Source organism: Hemibagrus wyckioides, linkage group LG14, assembly GCF_019097595.1.
Source record: "Hemibagrus wyckioides isolate EC202008001 linkage group LG14, SWU_Hwy_1.0, whole genome shotgun sequence".
Classification (NCBI taxonomy): domain Eukaryota; kingdom Metazoa; phylum Chordata; class Actinopteri; order Siluriformes; family Bagridae; genus Hemibagrus; species Hemibagrus wyckioides.
In genome coordinates this window covers 14,518,409-14,539,566 of record NC_080723.1, presented here as the reverse complement: position 1 = coordinate 14,539,566, position 21,158 = coordinate 14,518,409, and the positions used below count along the sequence as shown (strand labels likewise).

Below are 21,158 nucleotides of genomic sequence, written 5' to 3'. Positions count from 1 at the left end.
TGTCAATACATACTAATAACACATACGCTTTGTCACACTTTAACAGACTTCATGACTTACAGCTAGTTGATTGAATGTTAAATTATAATTCATATAATCATCAAAAATGGTTATATTTCACCTTTTGGGTTTTCATTTTCACATGATTAGGTTATTTGCGAATCTAAATACCTCCACACCAAACATCCTTGTCTTTATGGACCTTGCTTTGTACACTGGTGTGCAGTCATGTTGGAACAGGAAGGGGTCATCCCCAAACTGTTCCCACAAAGTTGGGAATATGAAATTGTCCAAAATGTTTTGGTATGTTAAAGCATTAAAAGTTCCTTTCACTGGAACTGATGGACCAAGCCCAACCGCTGAAAAACAACACCTGAATTCAATGATTTGGAGGGGTGTCCCAAAACTTTTGTGTAGTAGCTATGCAGCAGCTAGTGTCATGTCAATTCAAAGTAACTATTTTTCTCGAACCAAGTATTAAGATATTCTGCAAATGCCTTTTTGCAGACAAGAAGCTGATGCCAAAAATTTTTGGCATATAAGCTTTGGCTAGTGTTTTATAACATGCATAATTCCACATATTTAGGCACACTACTCTAAACAAAATAGGAATAAAGTTAGTTCATTTTCATGGTTCAGGCTGATTGGGTCATTATAAAATACATTTACTCGAGTGAGGAAAAGTGAAGGGATATAATTGCTGCATAATTGGATGCAGAGAACTATGGTGAAATGATGCATTTTATGTGCCTTAATTGTTCTCTTGAAAATTTTAATAATCAGGGGAATACTAGTTCAGTACTTAGGCCTACTACTGAGCATGCTGAAATTGCTACTTAGTGTACTGTGTTCATATCATGTAAGATATTGATAATTATGTTTTTTTGTTGCTTTTTTTGTTTGTATATTTAGTTATTTTTGCTGCTACTATAAGAAATAAATGATAATGTGTGATCATTATCAATTAATCCCAGTTTTTGAAATAATTTGTTTTGGAAACAGTTCAAAACTACGTAACAGTGTTATCTTGAATTATATCTGTGAATTATAGAATATTACTTAGACTAATACACTTATATTGCCAAACGTTTTGGGACACCCCTCCAAATCATTGAATTCAAGTGTTGTTTTTCAGGGGTTGGGCTCGGCCCCTTAGTTCCAGTTAATGGAACTCTTAATGCTTCAGCTTCATACCAAGACATTTTGGACAATTTCATGCTCCCAACTTTGTGGGAACAGTTTGGTGATGACCCCTTCCTGTTCCAACATGACTGTACACCAGTGCACAAAGCAAGCTCCATAAAGACATGGATAAGTGAGGTTGGTGTGTGAAGGAACTATTCAATGATTTGGAGGGGTGTCCCAAAACCTTTGGCAATATTGTGTATCTTAATATATAGTCAATTTGCTTGTTCTGCTGTACTCATAACATTTTAGACATTATGATGATGATAAATTTGGATAGGATTATTTTTTAAAAAGAGATCCTGTTGCTGTTATTATTATCGATGGCATTAAAAACATTACTGATGGCAAATAAAAACGTGTAATTATGAATGAAATTAAGGTCCTAACCCAGTGAAATGGATGTGTGTCCCTAAACGACCATTTAATAAATATTTCATTTTAAAAAACTGCTTTCAATAAGGGTAAGACCTAATGCGTGTGTTTTAAAAATGTCAACATTTTTCCATCATAGGATTTCAGAAATGTGTCATGTGCTGGGATGTTAGTTTTAATTGTTGGAAAGATAGCTTAAACAATGTGTGTGTGTGTGTGTGTGTGTGTCGGGGCGGCCGCTGGGCGTGGGCTGCCTGCAGCTGAATCTCTCTCTCTCGCTCTCTGCACTCGGGCGGAGCGCATTGTGTTCAGCGCGCGCTCACACACACACACACACACACACACACACACGTAGTCCTACGATTTCGAGTAACGGAGTGGCGCTGATCTGTTTTAGAGTCGCGTTTTCTGCCCAGGTTTTGCGCTCCTCTCCTCCTCCTTCACCACACCGGATCAGCGGCGGCTGGTTTGCGCTCATCACACACACACACACTCACACACCTTCTTCTGCGTTGGAGAGATTTCACCCAAACACATCAGGCTGAATTCACAGGAGCCGAGCTCCAGCAGCACATCTTGGCGTGAGTAGGACTAATTCATTTACGATCACAATTTGCACCGACCAACCCACGATTCCTACTTTATTATTAGTGACGAATAGGCTATATCTACATCTATAGACACACACACACACACACACACACACCTTGATATAACGGGATCCTGCTTTTGATATCCGCTCATAGGAGGCACTGAAGCTATTCAGAGACTGTGGAGGAAATTTCTTTCATTTCTAGAACGTAAATGATTTCAGTCTCTCTGCCACTTGTTTAATTAAAGCAACAGGCACTATAACACACACACACACGCTATAAACTACTATACATTACTGCTCCATACTGTAAATTCGTTCTTTATTCATTTAGATTTTATTTAGTTTAAATCCGGATCTGTTCTCCGACACAACTTCCTAGTCGCTATCTGTTTAATTACCTCGCGGTTCTCACTCTATATGGAAACTACTAATTGTTATGCTTTCATTAAGATGAGTCCACTTGTACAAGCTTGTACTAATTAAAAAGGTCTTAAAGCAGAATTAAATGAAGTTTGGTGTCCATGTGACAGTCGGTAGTCAGCGGCAGGCTGGGTGACGCCCCACCACCGACACCAAAATAAAAAACACACCGGCTGTGTCCCAATCCTCATACACGCGTGCTAAATAGTCTCCGAAATAGGACGGCAGTATTAGGTGAGGTCGTATATTTACAGGTTATTTAGTATGGTAGTGCGGCTCTGTTTGGGACACAGCCCGAGAGGAGTGCGGAAGTAGCAGGGGCTACACTACTTGTTTCCTTCTTCTGTTGCCTAGTGTAGGCTACTCTAGTGTATATCTGTGTATAGTATATATAAATTAATGCCTGGTTTCAAATGTTTACATCAGTACAGATAATTTGTTTTATTAAACGCTATTTTCATGATTAAAATAAACCAAAGTATTTTGCATTTCAGTGTCACACAAAAACTGCAGATGGAAAGCATCCAATTTTGCCAATTTAGTCAAGATAAAACAATTAGGATAAAACACAAAGTATATAGTTCATATTTCTACAATAATGAAATATTTAAAGACAAAACATCAACAACAAGTCCTTTATGTTAGTACTGCATTGATCTAGGTTTCTTCTGCAGTACATTGCCAATATTAAGCTCACTAAATATTTTCCACAATACTTCTGGACATGCCACATTGCCCAAAATAGCACACTATATAGTGAACAGGGTGCAGTTTCAGGAATGTCTAGGAGAAGGTTTGGTACAATGGTCCTCATTGTAAGGATCAGATGTGAAACTGATGTGTGTGGTAAGCAGGCTGTATGTATCGTGTATAATGACATCATGAAATCTATGACATCTGGTTATGGATTGGTTTTAAAAATCGATACCTAGGGTAATATTCCCTAAATGTGTAGCCAAGATCAGTGTCTTTGATCTCAACAGCATTTTTATACTGAAACATCTGTATTTGTTTACATGAACGCTTGAATGTCTGTAGACATATCCGAGGTCAAAATAAGACAGTATTCTAACATGGTACATGATACAGTATGTCCGTTGAAGAAGACCAGTAATCATAATACGCTTTTCATTTCAAGATGAAGTAGGCCGCACAAAGGAGCTAACGAAAGTGAAAGCAGGTTGAGAAAGTGAACCTTTAAACAGCCTTTTTTTTTTTTCTCGCTAAAGGGACATATGCTTGTAGTTGAAACTTTCATCATTCAATAGAGAAAAAAAACATACATGGATGAAGTAAATATCTCAACAATCGGGCTCTAAAAGAAAGACAAAGAGAAGGCATGTGGTGAAACATGTGATACACACATGTATACACAATGTAGGTTTTAGGGTAGTATATATTTCATTATATTTATTGAGGGACATCGAAACAGTAATGTGTTAAAAAAAGGTCCAGTTAGTAACTAGTTACAGTGAATATTACAGTTATAAAAAAGCACTGATTCCTGATGGTACTCACATTACTCAGCAAAGTCTATCACTATGCTTATGTCATCATATTGGGCAGCTCCTAAGAGATAACTAACTCAGAGCATGTCCGAATGACGTCTCATAACCAGGAATTTACACAGCCTGTATGAAACAAAATGCATAGACATAAAATAGCTATTTGGATGCAAGAGATTTGTCTAGGCAAGAGCCCATACTGCATTATTAATTAGTCTTTCTCTATAGCTTATTCCAATGATCTGACTAAATCCCTGTCAAGTGGCTTACTGCAGTGTAAAACAAAGTCTGATAGTAATGCCCTGGTGTTATTTTGAGGAAACAGAAGCCCAGCCCTGCCTCTCAGATGCATCCGTCCACCCTTTCAGAATCAGTCTTTTCCCTCGAGTGATTCCTTGCCATCTTCTCTCGAATGAAAATCACTTAGCGCCGAACGAAGGCTAGCAATGACTCTATTAACCCGTTCGATTTGTAATGAAGTAATCTCAGAATAGGAAAGAAACGTTGACACATCACAAAACACTCTTCGGTGTTTTTCATTCGTTAGTACTAACCAGAATGATCTTTACTGTCTGTAATCCAGGTTTAATCACACGTAGAAAGATCATCCTGTCATATTTTCATATGTGAATATAAAACGAATGCCCCGATTCTTGCCTGACCATGGTTATAGACGTTCTGTCTCTTGTTTTACACACTCACCCTCCCACCCAATCACCCACCCACACAGACACAATGCTTGTGTAAAGTGCAACTCTTGGGTTTATGTGCAAGTCTCTTTTTTACAGTCTGGGTATACTGTCATGTAAGATTACCATCAGGGTCTCTGGGGGATTATAGAGTTTCAGGATGAGCTGTTCATCTACCCAGATCAGTATGACAGGCTATATGCAGCCCCTGGCTACGTTACAGCGTCGAAGCCGAGTTAGAGGATGGGGTGGCATTAAGTTGTTGTTACAGTCATCTATTGTACTGTAGTCCTTTAGCTTCAAAAGAAGGAGAAACATTTATATTATTCGGTGAAGTACTTCAACTCAAAGCTCAAATATGCCAGCGGCTCAAGCACTCGCAGGCTGTTAGAGCTGTTATGACACAAGGTGTGGTCCTAATATATTTGCATAGAAATATTTTTATAGAAAGAGTTTCTATTACAGTCACAGACATAGTATCCCAGGGTTTCAAGTGAACACATTTTGTGTGAAATCTGTTGCAGTGGGGTCTAGCGAAGGTATAGCCAAGGGATGTGTGTGTGTTTCATTTAGTTAAGGAATCATTTTTAATTTTTCCAGCGTTATTATATTTAATATTGAGTTATTAGTTTGTTTGCCTGGCCACTTGAATTGAATGGGTTTGGTCTAAATTTCAGTAACTTAAGATCAGGTACTAAAAAAATTCAGGTACTAAAGCTTTATGGCTCCAAACAAAAGCCATACAAATAAATGTAAATATGCAGAGAAACCTTATTGCACACGTTAAATAAATCTGTATTAAGGACATCAGTGGAATTTATTTCACAGTTAAAGAAGTCACTGGCTTGAAGAACCCAAATTGTATCCTAAGCAGTAACGTTAAAAATGTCTGCACTTTAGTATAGATATTCTGTGTTGTGATTTTCACATCACAAAGCAGCCAATCCCAGGCTGAGATCTGGGGCGCTTTGAGGGCTCATTATCTTTCTGAAGGCATACCGTGCTCAGTAACTAATTATAAGCGAGAGAGACAGACACTAGGGAGCATCCTTGTGGCTCTTCTGTCCTCTCTCAGCACCGCTATCAACAGACAGAACACCCCAACAAGCTGTAGCACTGTTATTGAGTTCAACAGATTCACTTCCATCTGTTGGCTTTTATTATTAATCCACACTGTGTGCTCTGTGACCTACTTCACTTAATAGACATGGCATATTAGGGTGCTTTGTTTTGTAGTTGGCTGCTAGCAGTAACATTCAAATCAGGCACAAATTGAAAGGTAGCAGTTCACTGGCGACTCTTAAAAGGTTTAGTGTGTAGGTGAAAATCCCTGACCCTACAGGATTAAATGTGTAATAAGTGTGAATCATCAATTTGAGCATCGTTTAACATGGGAAAAGACGCTGCATGCTGTCTCTTGTAAATGTTTAGCAAAAGATATGTGAAAACATCTTGAACACATTTAGGCTGATGAATAAACCTCATTATTCTTTCGATGAAATTATGCTAAAACAAACAGCATTCTTTCTCATTTCAGTTTGTCTGCTTTAAGATTTTTAACTTCTTTTTGCTTTATCTCTGAAAACTGATGTGACAACAGGACGTCAGTTTCAAAATTAAAAGTAGTAAAAGATTTAGAAATAAATAAATAAATAAATATATATATATATATATATATTCTTTATTATTATTAATATTATTATTATTCTTTATTTTTTATTTTTTGCAATGACTTAATTCTTGAGAAAATAATGAATAGTGAAACTGTTCTAATGAGGAAGTACAGTTGCTTTTTAAAGGAAAAGGCCAGTATGTGGAACATTAGGGGATTTCATACGTTTTTCAGATGCAGTATATCTGCCCTGTGCTCTCTAATCTACTAGTTAGATTCTTCCTTGTTCCTGTAGAATACATCACCTGGCCAGGAAGTATGCAGAGTTCATCATTTGCAATGTGTTAGTATTACTTATTGAAACCTGATGAGAGGAATGACATAGACGTGGACGAAGCGATTGAGAGAGAGAGAGAGAGAGAGAGAGAGAGACAGAGGGACTTTTGTTTAGACAAAATCTAAAACCTAAAAGCATACTACATACTAGCTATGAAAAAATTTTCATCAGTCCTTTTCTCACACAGTGTTTGGCATCTCTTCTGCTGGCTGGCAGTGCTTTTATAGATCCATTCTGGAGGATCAGGTTCAGTGAAGCCCAGCTGTACCTTGTTTAGTAGGCTGGGGTTACACACAGGCCGACATGGTAGCACTAGAGCTTGCTCATCAGCTGTGACTGTGAATAGCTCTGATTCTGCCAGCACAGCTACACATGGATTTCAGATGGACAATTTTTTTTTTTCGAATCGTATCGCCTTTCTGTCTTTCGGTTGTGCATAAATCAAAGGTCCTGGGAAATTGCTGTAATACATTGAGTGAGAGATTCTCTGGGTGATTAAATACAGTTATAAAATCTACATTTTGGAATGCATATTGTCATGAAAGTGACAAAAAAAAGGAGACATGAAGCATCTGCAGCACTTGCTGCTCATAAGGCATAAACATCCACCCTCTTCTGCATACATGTGCTCACAGATGCCTGTGATCGTTGCTTTGATTGACAGGGGAGAGAGAATATACCATCTGTCCCCTTGAGAAACCATGGCAAGTAATGCTCCCTTGGCTCCCAGCAACGGATGGCTGTGGCATTGTCGGGATTCGTACTTACAGTCTTTAGACGACTGGGCAATCATTTTTCTAATATATATACATTTTTTTCAGAAGACAGAATTCCACAATTATTTTAATTATTGCAATATCACATTTTTGTCCTATACTATAATGCTGTTTAATTGCCGAATCTCTAATTTTCAATAACAGCATCTCTGACAGTAGAGCTCGCATTAATTCACATGACAGGTTTATATTAAAGTGTTTCTTAATGCATTACAACAGACCTTTATGGCAAGGGTTCCATGGATTAAATATATGTTAATAACATGTAGCTATTTCACACCATCCAGTCATTGATTATATTCCTATAACCACATGCTCCGTCAGGTATTGTTCTGTTCATACACTATATTGCTAAAAGTTTTGGGAGACATAGTATATCTCCTACCTCATTTCTTTGTTTTAAAAGTGTTAAATAGTTTTATAAATCATATTTTGGCACTGCTGGTGTTATAAATTCAACTCTTGTAAAACTTCAGACATTGTCACTTGATATTTTTACTATATTGCTTACCCCAAAGTGTGTTCCAGTGTACCGTGTTAGGAGTTGACTTTTCCTAATCTCTGATTCTTTTTCTTGTACCCAAGCCTGCAAGCTCTTGTGACATTTCTTTACATTTAAAATTCAGTCTTGATGCTCCTTACTGTTCATTAAATTAGAACTAATTATGACACCACATGCTCAAGGATCAGTGATCTTACTACACTAGATTAGATGATTTTTCTGCTCTTTACAAACTACACTTAATTGAGGCTGGTATTTGTGTCTTGCAGCACGTGAAAACGTTTAACAAGAAACATTTAACATTTATGTTTGTCAAGTCTGAACTGCTTAATCTCTTGTTTTGGCCCTGAAAACCTTTACCATGATTATGTTAACCTTCTTTTCAGCATCAGCATTAGTATCAGTCCATCACTATACTGTTAAAAAGCAATAAATAATCAGGATGGTGTACACCTACTGCTGTTTGCCTTAGTAACATCATCAAATTGCTGACAAGATACTGCTTTGCTAAAGAGATTTGCTGAAGTAAGGGTTCAGACAGGCACTTATATAGTCATCATTCAAAGTGTGACTACTTGGAAAATGTAAATGAGTCACAGCTTTTTTTGCCCCGGTCAGTTTCGTGTTTTTTTTCGTGGAACTTTACTGCATGATGTTGTACATCAGATTGATGAAACAAGCCACACCCCACTCTGTCACAATGTTTGCAAGCTTTGTTTTCGGAGGATGGCAGGATTGCAAAATTTACTTTGAACTAATGGGCTACTTTAGGCTGCTCTACTTGTGTTAACCCAAAACTATTCTAAAGGCTTTAAAATATACAAGGATATATATTATGAGAATTTAAATCTACACTAAATAAAGCTTTTTTATTATGTATTGTTAATGTCCTATGTCACATGTCGAATTCGGCATCCAAAAACGACACGCTGCTTCATTTTATTTGGCCCGGGCAAATTTGCGAACAATAATATTGAATACTTTCACACCAGACCTGTAATATCTAGAATTCATAGCAGACACATAGTCTAGCATCTACCCACATGCTACACACACAACTGAACAGTGTGGGAGGGCTCACAAGGTTGAAATGTTGGTTAAAATCAATGCTTAAACAGATATAATGCCTGCCATGAAGTATGTATATGTTATAAATAAATCGCTTTTGGTTCTGGCATTTCAAAGGCTCAGAAAACTGATGTGGGCTAGGCAGAATCTGAGTTTGACGTCTCTGTTCTAAGCCATGACTGCATGTCTTGGCACAGCATCAACCAGAAAGTGTTGATTCATTTTTTATAACAGCAGCACTGCCCATAATAGCTGCAACATAAATCACAAGTGTATATTAAATCACTTGTTCTAATCTGCTATTGTTTCTACAGTGACAGCTAAAACATAGACTGTCAATAATGCAGATAATGAACAGGAGCTGGTTAGGATATCTAGTGAAAAATGTTCTAGAAGCTGTAGATTACATTTGACTGTGTAGTAAATAAACCCCCTAGGCTTTGGAGTAGTGTATCTAGACATGGATGCATGAATAGATGTGCTGGCACACAGAGAGAGGTCGGGGTGCAGTGTGGATCTGCTGGCCTCCGATCAACGTCTTAATGATTTATGCTCATGACTGACTGCTTTAACAGCCTACACCTTAACATAGAAGCATAAAGTGGTTGGGAGGGATGTGTAAAGGTGTGTCTGGTTGTTATAAAACACCACTCACTGGACTTTTGACCTACACAGACAGCTGAGAATTCAATCATATGAGAACGTTTGATTTGTGTGCCAGACGTTTAAAGCCCAAACTGCCGACCGTACGAAAGCTGACTCTGCTGTACCACAGGGGTGGGTGAATATGATAGTATTGTTATCATGAGAAATTATGGCATGATCTGTTTCCCTGACACCTTCACCATGTTCACCACTGATGAGTTGATTTTCATTAAAAAGGGACATCAAATGTCCATATAAATTCATTTCAGACAGTTTTTCTTTTATTGCAAATGACAAACAGCTAGAACACGGTTATGTATCTACCAGGTTAGCGAACATTCATGATCCCATGATTCATGATTCATGATCTCACACCTAACCCTAAGTCATTTACATATGACACACATTAAAAAAACAAGTCAAAAAAAGACAGATGTTTAGAAAAAGGCACAGAATTATATTAAATATCTTGAGCTAGTCCCATTTTGGTATCACTACCAGTGTCAGATTCAGGTCAGAGGTATAGCTAAACTTTGTTGAAATGCTAATATACTTCCAATTAAATTGAATTAATGTGTTTAGGTATAACATGTATTACTAAGCCGAATGATATCTTGTAAAGAAAGTGTGTGAGGAGTGTTTTTCCTAAAAATGTGTAAATATATTTCAAGTGTATTGACAATATCTTGCATTTGCGTTTCTTTTCAGCAGGTGTGGTTGTTTCTGTAGTCAATACATAATTTGCATAATTACATAATACATCATATTTCACTACTGTCTTGTTTCATGAGCTTTAAAGTTGTTCCTGTACAATTCCACAGGGCTGAGCAGGTGAAGAGGAGTAGTGAGGATGACTGAGTATAAGCTGGTGGTGGTGGGAGCTGGAGGCGTGGGCAAGAGCGCTCTTACCATCCAACTCATCCAGAACCACTTTGTGGATGAATATGACCCTACCATAGAGGTAGCGTTTATGCGTGTGTGTGTGTGTGTGTGTGTTTCACATCTGTGGTTGTGAACTTGCTAATGCATATTGAACATTGCTGTATTGTGTGTTGAATTTAAATTTCAAAGCCTCTCTATTGGCACAAATATGCTTAAAATGCAGCAGTGACAAAGACCTAATTGAGATGCTAATAGTAGCATGAATTCAACTGAATATCTGTCAGATACATTTTATTTCAGCTGTATATAATGATAAGAGTAACAAAAGTAATGATACATCACAGTTTTTTGTGTTAATGTTGCACAATTGTGGTACTGTGTGTAGACATATTGTCATATGCCGTTGGGTCTTCCGGATGTGGTTTGCTAATACATGGCTACAACAGAAAATGCTGGCACTGTCCTGAAGTTCCCGGATTTCTTAAGTCCTGCATCATTTCTAATAGCAGTATTTCACTGATTTTGGAAATTCTCACTTTTAAGAACAAACTGCTACTTCTACTAGAGTGACCTAAAATGTAACATCAACAGCACATATTTGCCAACATTATACAATGTTAATGTTAAGGTCAGAGTAGTATTTGGTTTTAGCATATACTAACCCAGTAACCTTATAAAAATCTGCAGTAAGGAAGTGTTCAGGGTAAGTATATGTGCATTGCCAGCTTATAGCAACACAATCAAACCATTGTAGTGTCATAATAATCATAGTGTTTCATTGTAAAGCCATGGTAAACTTTAATGCATGACAGTTAAGCCAAAGTAAACTGGAGTGTTTTATTGTCCAGTCGTTGAATACTATAGTGTGTCATAGTAAAGCTACACTTTATAGGGTCGGAGTAAAGCTATAATAAACTCTAGTGTACACAGTGTATACAGTAAAACCGTTAGTTTCATGCAGCGAGATTGACTGCAAAAGGTCTGGACTCCATAGCAGCTTTTATTGGCCAAGGACTGTCTAAGAGGACATGTAAAGCAACCAGTCACAGTTTGTTTTGTTCAGTGTCATGTGTCATGTTTAGGGGTGTTTAAGGGGTGTGAATATGTAAAATTGATGCCCCTACAAAAACAGACTAGCAAGTAACTATAGATCATTCATTTAAGAAGAAGGCTATACTGTGAACTTCAGATAATTTGGAAAATCCAGCGTTTATCTGTTCCTCATAAGGAAGGTAGGAAAGTAGAACATTACCACAGCTTACTTCTGCCATGAGTCATGAGGATGAAGTCTGAGGCTGAGCCTGAGCTATACTAAGCTCACAATAAATCCATAATAAACTATAGCATATCACAGTAAAGCCATAGTAAATTATAGTGTATTATAGTAGGCCTAAAGTACATTGTATATCAGAAACGCCTAAATCCATATTAAAGCTCTGTGTTGTTTTATGTAGCTCTGTGGTTTACTGTATGTAGCACCATGAATGTTGTTTTATTACACTATGTACTGTGTTAGTTATATATATTTGATATTACAATAAAAGCTTCTTGACTTGACTCAAAGTATAGTATATAACAGTAAAGTCATAGTGTATATTAGTGTATCATAGTAACACCATAGTAACTGTATAGTGTTTCATAGTAAAACTATAGTAATTGATAGTAAAGTCATAGTAAATTATAGTGTATAAGAGAAAAGCCATTGTAAACAACAATAATGTATAATAGTAAAACCATATTAAGCTGGTGTGTACCATAGCAGGACCATAATAAATTATACTGTACCTCAGTAAAGCCATACTAAATATTAGTGTATCATAGTAACGCCATAGTAGCTATATTATATCACAGTAAAGGCATAATAAATGATCATTTATCAGAGTAAAGTGTATCTTCAGTGTACTATAATAACACTACAGTAGAGCATGGGGTACAGCACTTGATTTTTCCCAGAATGTGTGTGTGTGTGTGTGTGTGTGCATTCATGCATGCCCATGTATCCATGACATTCTGCATTCTGTTTTCTTCTTTCTCACCACGCCTGTTTCTGGACAAACAATGTCCTTTTCATAGCTGTTCTCTCCATGCACAAACACTCAGGACCACTGACTACTGCCCAAACCCACAGCTTTACAACAATTATACTTCATTTGTCCTTGTTTTTTCCTGATTTTTTTTTTCTTTTACCACTATATTGACATAAACTGGTCAATCTTAAATGACTACTGCTGTATAATTACTAGCCACAATAACACACAAACACACGCCTGTGAAATGTTCATATAGATGGCCTTGATGTTTTGTAAAATTCTTACCAGCAATGCACATGAAGTTTCTAGTGCAGCGACTGTAGATTTCACTGATAAGACTGTAACCATGTCATAAGTCTGTGTTTAAAACGTTCCCCCATCTTTTTCAGGACTCATACAGGAAGCAGGTGGTGATTGACGGTGAGACATGCTTGTTGGACATCCTGGACACAGCAGGTCAAGAGGAGTATAGTGCCATGAGGGACCAGTACATGAGGACAGGAGAGGGCTTCCTGTGTGTCTTTGCCATCAACAACACCAAGTCGTTTGAGGACATTCATCAGTACAGGTGCTTAAATGGTATCTTTAACTTATCATTAAGACATGTTATATAAATTTTAGTCCATTACATGCTGACTAAAATTATTAGCCACCATAAATGTGCACATTTGTACTAGCACACTATACATTCACAGTTTACGAACATTTATGGACAAAATCTGTTGCACACAGTAAAATAATTCAGCTTCAAAGGTTATTACCATTAAACTGTTGGCATATTGTGTCGGTGTACAGCAGGATGTGGTGAACAGGCTAGTGCTCTTAAACATTTCCAAGCCTCTTCTATGTGCTAAAGAAAACCAAAGAATACAGATAACAATGCCAAAATATTTTATCTATTTATCTCTTTAATTGTCCAAATCAAAGCTTTACCAAGCTTCTATGGTGTTTACTGTGTCTAACTAGCAAATAAAGAGAGGAGAGCTTACAGTTAGCTAGCGCTGAAATCGATCTGAACTCAAGCGCAATGCAGGAGGGTGGAGAGGAGATAGAAAGCACTCAAGGACATGCAAGGAGAAACTGGGAAGGGGCTTAAATGAATTACACTCTGTTATTTATGGGCAGTGCACACTACATAATGCTTTTTCATTTTGGTGGAGTATAGTAATTTATGTTACTCAAAAGACAAGCCTTCAAAAAGACTTATAAAAGCATATCTTATAACATGGTTTAAATCTTAATAAATGACCATTCAGTTCCACCCTCTAAAACTGGAAAACATCCGCAGGTTCTCTTTTCCAGTGTTAACAGTAATCATTTTAGGTTGAGTGTCTCACAGTGTTGTAGTCAGGTCACTTACCTATAAGCTGAGCCAAAGTCCTCTTACACCAAAGTCCAAAGTCTCTAAGCTGTAATGAGTCACATCTTAGGCGAGTGCCAAGGCAAGGCTAGTTTTATTCATGGTAGTTTTATTTGCTTGTCAAAGCCCACATCATATAAGATTAAGTCAAGGATATGTGTGTCTAAGTCAAGTCAGACTTAAGTTCAAATCAAGGACAGTGTATCACAAGGTAGACTTAAAATACATCCATTGGATTATAGGTGTTTATACACATTTTCAGGCTTACATTTCGCTAAGAAAAATTTTAACATTAGCATCGTGACTATATTGTCAATGTAATTTTACATTGATTTAATAAGTTGCCAAAGATTAAGCAATATACTTTCTTTATGTCTATTTGAATATTTCTATTCATAATATATTTATTTTTCTATTGCAGAAATTATTGGTAACTAAACGCTTACTGACTTGAAGTGAGCATAAACATAACATCCACTGTACGGATATCTGACCAGTAATTTTCCCTTCACTTGTTTTCTTGATTACACAGGGAACAGATCAAACGGGTAAAGGACTCTGATGACGTGCCAATGGTGCTTGTGGGCAATAAATGTGACCTTCCATCTCACACAGTGGACACGCGGCAAGCGCACGAGCTCGCTCGCAGCTACGGCATCCCTTACATCGAGACCTCAGCCAAGACTAGACAAGTGAGTAGCAAGGATTTGCTAAAAGATTTGAAGCACAGACATTTACACACTGACACACAGGGGCTGTTATGTATTGTAAAGTTTATTGCAGTCTGTGATTGGTGTCACAGTTACACTGATCAGGCATAACATTATGAGCACTGACAGGTGAAGTGAATAACACTGATTATCTCCTCATCATGGCATCTGTTAGTGGGTGGGATATATTTGGCAGAAAGTGAACATTTTGTCCTCAAAGTTGATGTGTTAGAAGCAGGAAAAATGGGCAAGCGTAAGGATTTGAGCGAGTTTGATAAGGGCCAAATTGTGATGGCTAGATGACTGGATCAGAGCATCTCCAAAACTGCAGCTCTTGTGGGGTGTTCCTGGTCTGCAGTGGTCAGTATCTATCAAATGTGGTCCAAGGAAGGAACAGTGGTGATCCGGTGACAGGGTGATGGGCGGCCAAGGCTCATTGATGCACGTGGGGTGCGAAGGCTGGCCCGTGTGGTCCGATCCAACAGACAAGCTACTGTTGCTCAGATTGCTGAAGAAGTTAATATTGGTTCTGATAGAACGGTGTCAGAATACACAGTGCATGACGGGTCAGGGCTGTTTGGGCAGCAAAAGGGGGACCAACACAATATTAAGCAGGTGTAAATTGTAATTTAGCTATAGTATTTATAGTCAAAATGACAGTAAAATCCTCTTGATTTGACCTGGATATGAAAGAGGATTTGCTTCTGGTAGCAGTTACATTTTCTCTACACCAACTTTATCTAGGTGAACTCTTGACCTCAAACAATAAATGTTCTCTTATGTTGAGTTTTCAAAGCCTGATCATTTCAGTGTTACTGCAGTATAATGTATTTGCTGTTTTATTTTTCAAACTGTTCTCCTAAATTCAGATATTTGAAAGTACTTCAAGTTAAATACAAGCCTATTAGAGAAAGGAGTGAAGTCTGTCATCTCTAAAGCTTTCTTCAGTGCATCTTCTGGTGTGTGGCAGTTTATATGTGTCTGTAGATTATTCTTGGCTCCTGTGGAAGTTAATGTATGGTTGACTGTTCCACAGGGAGTGGAGGATGCGTTCTACACACTAGTACGGGAGATCCGACAGCACAAGTTGAGGAAACTCAATCCTCCAGATGAAAGCGGACAGGACTGCATGAGCTGTCGCTGCGTGGTGTCATGATTTAAGGTGCTTATTCCATGCACAAACACAGCTCATTTTCCACATATGGACATGTTGAAACTTATGGTCATTTTAAAACTGAAATTTAAGGCAGGGGTCATTAAAAGTAGCTAAAATGTAGGTTTAAATTTCCCTTTGAGATGAATAAAGTATCTACCTACCTACCTACCCACCCACCCACCAACCCACCTATCATAACCTTTTCCAACCTCAATGTGAAATCCATCATATATAAATTTCAGAAACTTAAAAAAAAATACACTAAGCTAGTTGTATTGTGTGCACACCCCTAAATAATAATAATAATAATAATAATAATTCTTCTTCTTCTTCTTCTTCTTCTTCTTATTATTATTATTATATTTTAAAAAAATTAAATAAAGAATAGATATAAATAATAATAGATAAGAAAAAATATATACTATATACTAAGATTGCTAGAATTTGATACTAGATACTAGATTTGATACTAGAATTTGAATTCTATTTCTATTTTTGAATCAAATAGAATTTACTACTATAAGGTGGGAAGGAAAGAAAGTGAATGGAAAAATATAAAAATGTATGTATATACATATATATATATAAAAATTACAATAGAGCATTTTAACAGATTTGTATACAGTAAACTTTATTTGCCTAAATGTATACAGTATACTATTTGTGTTGTCTTTGCATTAAATATTTGTTTTCATCTATTGCCTCTTCAGTTGAGCTCTCCAAGTTAATAAGTGGACCAATGGCTCCATGAGGCAGAGTGGACTACAGACTTTAATTACAACTGGAGATCAAAATAAAAGCCAAGTAAAGCACTGACTGCAACATGGACATTTAAGGAAAGAGGTTGCTTTGCAGTGGCTGTGGTGACCCCCTCTGGCTGTCTACATCTGTCTAAAAAACCCAACTAATGACTTGTATTTTTATTTTTTTTTTGCTATTCATTAACTTCCAAGTCCTAATATTGGGCAGCTCCTTGGATTTCATCTAATTTATTATATTTGTAAGTCTCAACACTGGCTTCTTCAGGCCTCTTGTGACTTAAGCATGAAAAAATGCTCATCTCATATGGACTGGACACTAATCACCTCATCCCACAGAGACACCGTGTTCTCCTCCATTGCTGTCCGAGGGAAGCATGCGAGTCTATAAATGAGGAATCTGCCAAATGCAGAGAGGACGATCCAACATCCCGTACAGGATTTACTCCTCTCTTGACAGTTAGCCATATTTGTTCTGCTTAACATGCTGTTGTTTTAACATGTAAACTGTTGTGAAAAAGGGTATTTGTGGTGATAACCACACGGACTGTAATCCGCTGCAGCACTAGATACTATATGTGTGACGGCTTTTGTGTATGTGTTTTAAAAGACAAAACTGTTGATAGAAATGCTGAACAGACTGACCAGTTACCGGATTCCAATAAAACAATTTCAAGGACCCACATGCTTGGCTAAAGAGTTCACAGATTCTTGGAGTGTGATCTAATAAGAATAGTCAGCTGGAATTGCCTGAGACTCCGAAGTCATACCATAAATAATGGCTGTAAATATTCATGTGTGGCACCGTATACAGTGTCAGTGTATGAGGAAAAGGAAGGCTACACTACATAGGATTTTTTTTAATTAAAATAGAAATAATGTGGTTATTGAGTCAGTGGAGAAAAAAAGTAATAAAGAATAGTAATATGATGTTCCTGAGCTGCTGTGGCTTGGCCAGATATTTGTATGCATGTGTCACACACAAGCTCAGATACGCCAAATGTCTTCACGCATCCGATTTTAGGCATGAAACAAGTCTGAAAAAAATCTGATGGCATCTCAAACTGCATAGCACTGAACCAAACAGTCGATCTGCATACATTTGGTATCATTACTATTTAGGCATGCTATACTAAGAGCATATTATGTAGTGTTGTAACACAACCCACATTGTGTTTGGCAAATACCCTTTTGTACAAGAAAGAGGAAAATTACACAATCTTCTGGCATCAGTGAGGCTATTTTAGAACTGGGTGAAAACAGAAAGGCTGTAGTGAATCCATAGTTGTCCTAATAGGTTTACTCACACAAACTGGTTTACTGTAAATACCAAGAGTTTCCGTGGTATATTAGATCTGTAGCTTGGTTAACAAATGAGAGAACGTAATTTGCTCTTGAAGAAATCACTGCTTTGTTCTGGCTACTTGCTCTGCTTGTCTTTAAATTAAACGATCAGTTTTAAATTAAAATGATCACTAGCTATTTTTCAATTCATTTTCAGACAAATCATATGTCTTCCCTCACCACATCCATAAACCTTGACCTTCCTCTTCTCCTCTTTCCCGGTGGTTCCATCCTTCCAATATAATCCAAATCCCTCCTCTGCACATACCCAAACCATTTCAATCTCGCCTCTCTTACTTTGTCTTCAAACCATCCCTCCCTCTAATATACTCATTTCTAATGCTCTTCATCCTCATCGCTCCCAAAGCAAATCTTCATCTCTGCCACCTCCAGCTCTGCCTCCTGTCTTTTTGTCAGCGCCATCATCTCCAAACCATACGACATAGCTGGTCTCACCACAATCTTGTAAATTTTCCCCTTCACTCTTGCAGTCACTTTTCTATCACAAATCACTCCTGCCACTCTTCTCCACCATCTCCAACCTGCCTGTACTCTCTTCTTCACTTCTCTACCTCACACTTAATTACTCAGGACCCCAAGTATTTAAACTCATGCACCTTCCTCACCTCTACTCCTTGCAACTGCACCATTCTGCTACCCCCCCTCTCATTCACGTGCATGTACTCTGTCTTATCCCTAATGACTTCCATTCCCCTCCTCTCTAGTGCATACTTCCACCTCAACCTTTTCTCTATTCTCACTACAGATCACGTCATCTGAGAACATCATAGTCCGTGGGGGTTCCTGTCTGATCTCATCCATCAACCTGTCCATCAGCATAACAAACAAGAAAGGGCTAAGAGCTGATCCTTGATGTTATCCCACTTCCACATTGAACCAGTCTGTCATTCCTACTGCACACCTTACCGCTGTCACACTGTCCTCATACATATCCAGCACCAAGCTAACATACTTCTCAGCCACTCCTGACTTGCTCAAACAATACCTCAACTCCTCCCTCGGCACCCTGTCGTACACTGTCTCTAAATCCACAATGTAACTCCTTCTGACCTTCTCTATACTTCTCCATCAACAAAGTAAACATTGCATCTGTAGTGCTCTTCCTTGGCATTAAACCATATTGCTGCTCACAGATCATCACCTCTCCCCTTAGCCTATAGCCTCCACTTTTCTTTCTCATATCTTCATGGTGTGTCTATTCAACTTTATTTAAGTTAATTCAGGTCTGCACATCTCCTTTATAAAAATCTCACTGCCATATCTCCTATACACCTCCATGCCTCCACTGGTATATCATCTGGGCCAACTGCCTTTCCACTCTTCATCCTTCTAATAGCTGTCCTCATCCTTACTAATCCCCTTCACTTCCTGATGATTTCCACATCATCCAGCCTTCTCTCTCTCTCATTTTTTTCAATAAACAAACTTCTCATGGCACGTGTAAAAAAGGGAAATAGGGATGTCTTACAGAAAATATAAGTAATGTAACGCAACTTATTAAATAAACAGAATGTTTTAGATCAAATTCTTTACTGCTCCTTGTAAGGTAACAAAACAAATGTGCGTAATAATAATCATATACATGGAAAAAATGCTCTGAGGGCCAAATGTTTATTACTGAAACACTCTTCATGTGCCAGTGCTTAGTCATGAAAGATATTTTGTGCCAAAATTTCAATTAAAATCCAGAAATGCAAATTGTGTTTCAGTGTTATTTTTTTCTCATAAGTGGGCGATTCAATTTTCCATGTAAGCGTGCCTCAGTGTCAAAAATAAAATCCAAACATATTGCCATTTCATTTTTTTTCATCGTATCAGTTATATACATATCTTCTTGCCATAATTAAAATGCTAATCCAAAGAAAGAAGCTTCCAAATATCCATATTTTTGTTGTTTGAAATTCCAATAGGCACTCTGTTTACATTTCTGGCCTGTAACTGACAGTTTACTAAAACAGACATGGATTAGCGAGGAGAAAAAAACATACCATAAACTAGCAACTTGTAAAAAGACTTTTATAATATGCATAAACATGAAAAGTCCTCACAATTTCCTTAGATATTCTTAAACAGCTGCTTAATGCAATTTTCTCGCTTACATTTTTTAGCTCATCACACTTCCTGTGTGTCTCATAGAGCTAGTACCTCAAGTCATGCACCATGTCTCACAGACTCTTCACCTGGACATCTCAGCCTTCAGGCTGTGCAATGAACTCATCGCCTTTTGAAGTTTCTCCTCAGCTTTAGCCAGAGCGACCTAAAAGTTTATGAATTCATCAGAAGAAAAGTTATCTTGAATAATCTCAAAGTCTTCTTCATCTCAGACATCAGCTCCTGCTCTCACTCAAACTCCTAAAACAGGCGAAAAAAGTTTCAAATTAGTGCCTAAGGTTTACTACTTCAGGTTCAAAGAATAACAGCACACCTTCTAATCAACAGTCAACAGTGACTTAAGCAAATCAGATAAATAAGATGCCACACTTTCTTGCTGTCATTTTGTTTCTTGCTGACATTTTGCCCATTGCAACCAAACCATTAAATTCAAGTGTTGTGTTTCAGGGGTTGGGCTCAGCCCCTTAGTTCCAGTAAAATGAACTCTTAATGCTTCAAGATACCAAGACATTTCGGACAATTTCATGCTCCCAACTTTGTGGGAACAGTTTGGGGATGACCCCTTCCTGTTCCAACATGACTGCACACTAGTGCACAAAGCAAGGTCCATAAAGGCATGGATGAGTGAGTTTGGTGTGGAGGAAATTGACTGGCCTGCACAGAGTAATAGAACACCTTTGGGATGAATTAGAGCAGAGACTGTGAGCCAGACCTTCTTGTCCAACATCAGTGCCTGACCTTACAAATGCGCTTCTAGCGGAATGGTCAGAAATTCCCATAAACACACTCCTAAACCTTGTGGCATATAATTATATGCACTAGTTAAATTCATGTGCATGTAATTAGTTAATGGTCCACAGCAGTGAGAGCATATTGTTACCCACAGGACAGAGGAGAAAAATGCAAGAGGAAGCAAAAATAAAACTAAAAACTAAAAAATATAAGTTTTTCTTTTGGACATCTCTCTCTCACACACACATACACACACAAACTAATGTGCCTTGATATGTCCAAATGGTGTCCCTATATTAAACTGTGCATTGCAGCGCATAGACCACCACAGTTAATGTACCCTG

At 37.7% G+C, this 21,158-nt stretch overlaps 1 protein-coding gene across 2 annotated transcripts; it reads left to right on the top strand.

The window, feature by feature from the left end:
• The first annotated feature begins 1,833 nt into the window (after window positions 1-1,833).
• On the top strand, window positions 1,834-19,646 carry hrasa (HRas proto-oncogene, GTPase a). 2 transcript variants are annotated; one of them, XM_058408878.1, is made up of 6 exons: window positions 1,834-2,141; window positions 10,531-10,670; window positions 13,011-13,189; window positions 14,514-14,673; window positions 15,728-15,853; window positions 16,558-19,642. In XM_058408878.1, the coding sequence occupies exons 2-5, from the start codon at window positions 10,560-10,562 to the stop codon at window positions 15,845-15,847; spliced, it is 570 nt and encodes a 189-aa protein (XP_058264861.1). In that variant the 5' UTR covers window positions 1,834-2,141; window positions 10,531-10,559; the 3' UTR covers window positions 15,848-15,853; window positions 16,558-19,642. The 2 variants fall into 2 exon arrangements, with proteins under 2 accessions (XP_058264861.1, XP_058264862.1); XM_058408879.1 differs by lacking the exon at window positions 1,834-2,141 and having other exon boundaries at window positions 10,547-10,670; window positions 16,558-19,646.
• The last annotated feature ends 1,512 nt before the right edge of the window (window positions 19,647-21,158 follow it).